The 2,108-nt window shown below is 38.0% G+C and overlaps 1 protein-coding gene across 1 annotated transcript; it reads left to right on the forward strand.

The window, feature by feature from the left end:
• The first annotated feature begins 293 nt into the window (after positions 1 to 293).
• On the forward strand, positions 294 to 2,108 carry LOC134650730 (uncharacterized). Its single transcript, XM_063505662.1, has 2 exons — positions 294 to 1,246; positions 1,704 to 2,108. Exons 1-2 carry the CDS (start codon positions 446 to 448, stop codon positions 2,103 to 2,105), a joined length of 1,203 nt encoding a protein of 400 aa, XP_063361732.1. The 5' UTR covers positions 294 to 445; the 3' UTR covers positions 2,106 to 2,108.

Below are 2,108 nucleotides of genomic sequence, written 5' to 3' on the forward strand. Positions count from 1 at the left end.
TAAAAAATTACATATTTGTGTTAGGTACCTACTCAATTTGTCAGTTTTTCAGAATAACTGTCAATGTTTAGGTATTGATTTCTTGGAAATAATAGTAATACCTAATAGCACATTATGTACAGTCGCCATCAGACAGGTACCGGAGTAGTCAACGTGTTCAAAAATATCTGAACAAAGCCTAAACTTACCTGTTATTTTGATTGATATTTTAGACAGCCTGAAAGGGCATTATGTTGAATAATTCGAATTGAAGACATCTAAAGGTTCATTGTAATTTGCTATTATTATGTCACCTTGTATCATATGATCACAGTCAATTTACTCTTGCCAAGATAACAAAGTTAAATAAATGAGTAAACGGACTCCATTGTTCCGATCTCGAGCAAGGAGCAAGTACGTAATTTAATCGGAATAAACACAATTAAGTGGAACAGTGTGGATAACAATGGAAATTAAAAGCATCTATGTGCTCGGAAGGAGGGTGATCGATATGTTCTACAGCAAAGGGTTCTCTGACGTTAATATCCAGTTTGAAACGGGACCCGCGAAAGGTGAAGGGATCGTTGGTGAGATATTTCACGCCATTATCAGTGCAGAAAACAAAGACGGAGTCCCGCAGAAGTTCGAGACGGTCATCAAGTGCGCCCTAACCAATATAACCTACCGCAAGACCATGCCAGTAAGGAACTTCTTTCAAAGAGAAGCTTTGTATTACAACAAGATCGTCCCAATATACGATAACCTTCAGGATCAATTCGAGTTATGTGTGCCGCAGGAAATGAGATGCTTTCTCCCTAAATGTTATGGAGTCTGTGACGACTTCAGACAGGAAATGGTAATCCTCGAAGACCTAACTAAGAAAGGATTCTGCGCCGCACCGATACAGAGTGTAGATTATGACCATGCTGTAATCATGCTCCAAACTATGGCAAAGCTACATGCTTTGTCTTTCATTTACGAACAACGCTATCCGAAACGATTTAGAGAAATGGCGAACCAAATTAGTCGACACTTGTTTAATCCATTACACGATGAAGAATTCATTGATACATGTATAATCCAACATGGAGAAAAGACTATGACACAATTCATAAGTGCTATTGCAGACGAATCATTGCGGAAACGATTTGAAACAGTCGCGGGAACAAATTCGTATAACAAACATATTGAACTTGCGAAAGCTGGAAAAACTATGGCTATTCTACACGGTGATAACTGGCATAATAACCACATGTTCAAATATAAGGTAAGACCATTCATAAACTGAAAAAATTTAGACTCGCATAAAATATAGGTATTTAGGACATACCTACCGTTTTTAAATTATGTAGTTATTTTATTTTTATTATGCTAAAACAAACCCTTTTTTTAATCACTGTCTCAAGCTCTGAAAACACTTACAGTGTGATGTAAACAAAATGTTAATCTCACCAAATGTAATGCTCTGGAAAGGTTCTACACGTATTACTTAATTCATATTAAGCTCACCAAATGTAATACTCTGGAAAGGTTCTACACGTATAGATAATTCGCAGATCATCTCGCACAAATTTTTCAGTGTACCTATCACTATCAGTATCATGGTTATCAGTACAATTTGACACCGGGTTAACGGTTTAACCGGTTAACCCCGGGTTAGTGGGATGGTGCAAGCGGCACTTAGTGGTCGAAGACTTGATAATCGTGCTTTTTTTTTGTTTTAGAACGGCAAGCCAATAGAAGGAATACCAATAGACTTTCAGTGGTCAAGATACGGCTCGATAGCCCACGATTTCATGTATTTGTTCTTCTCCGATTCCGGGGATTTGCGAAGAAATCATTTCCACCAACTTGTAGACGTATACTATGCAGAACTCAAAGGCTTTCTGTCGCTCTGTGGGTATGATGTCAACAAGTTTTGTACTTACGAACAATTCAAAGAGGAACTTAAAAGTTTGTTTTTAATAAGCATTGTCGTATTCATGATTGCTGCACCTTTCTTCAAAAATCCTGAGTTAACTCTCCCAGAAAGGCTCTCGTCCCCTGCAGCATACGCTGTGACTGAAGAATACAAACAAACTGTGAGCGAGATGGTCACTGATTGGGCCAATTTGGGATTCTTTTAAACT

Source organism: Cydia amplana, chromosome 9 (genome assembly GCF_948474715.1).
Source record: "Cydia amplana chromosome 9, ilCydAmpl1.1, whole genome shotgun sequence".
Lineage (NCBI taxonomy): Eukaryota > Metazoa > Arthropoda > Insecta > Lepidoptera > Tortricidae > Cydia > Cydia amplana.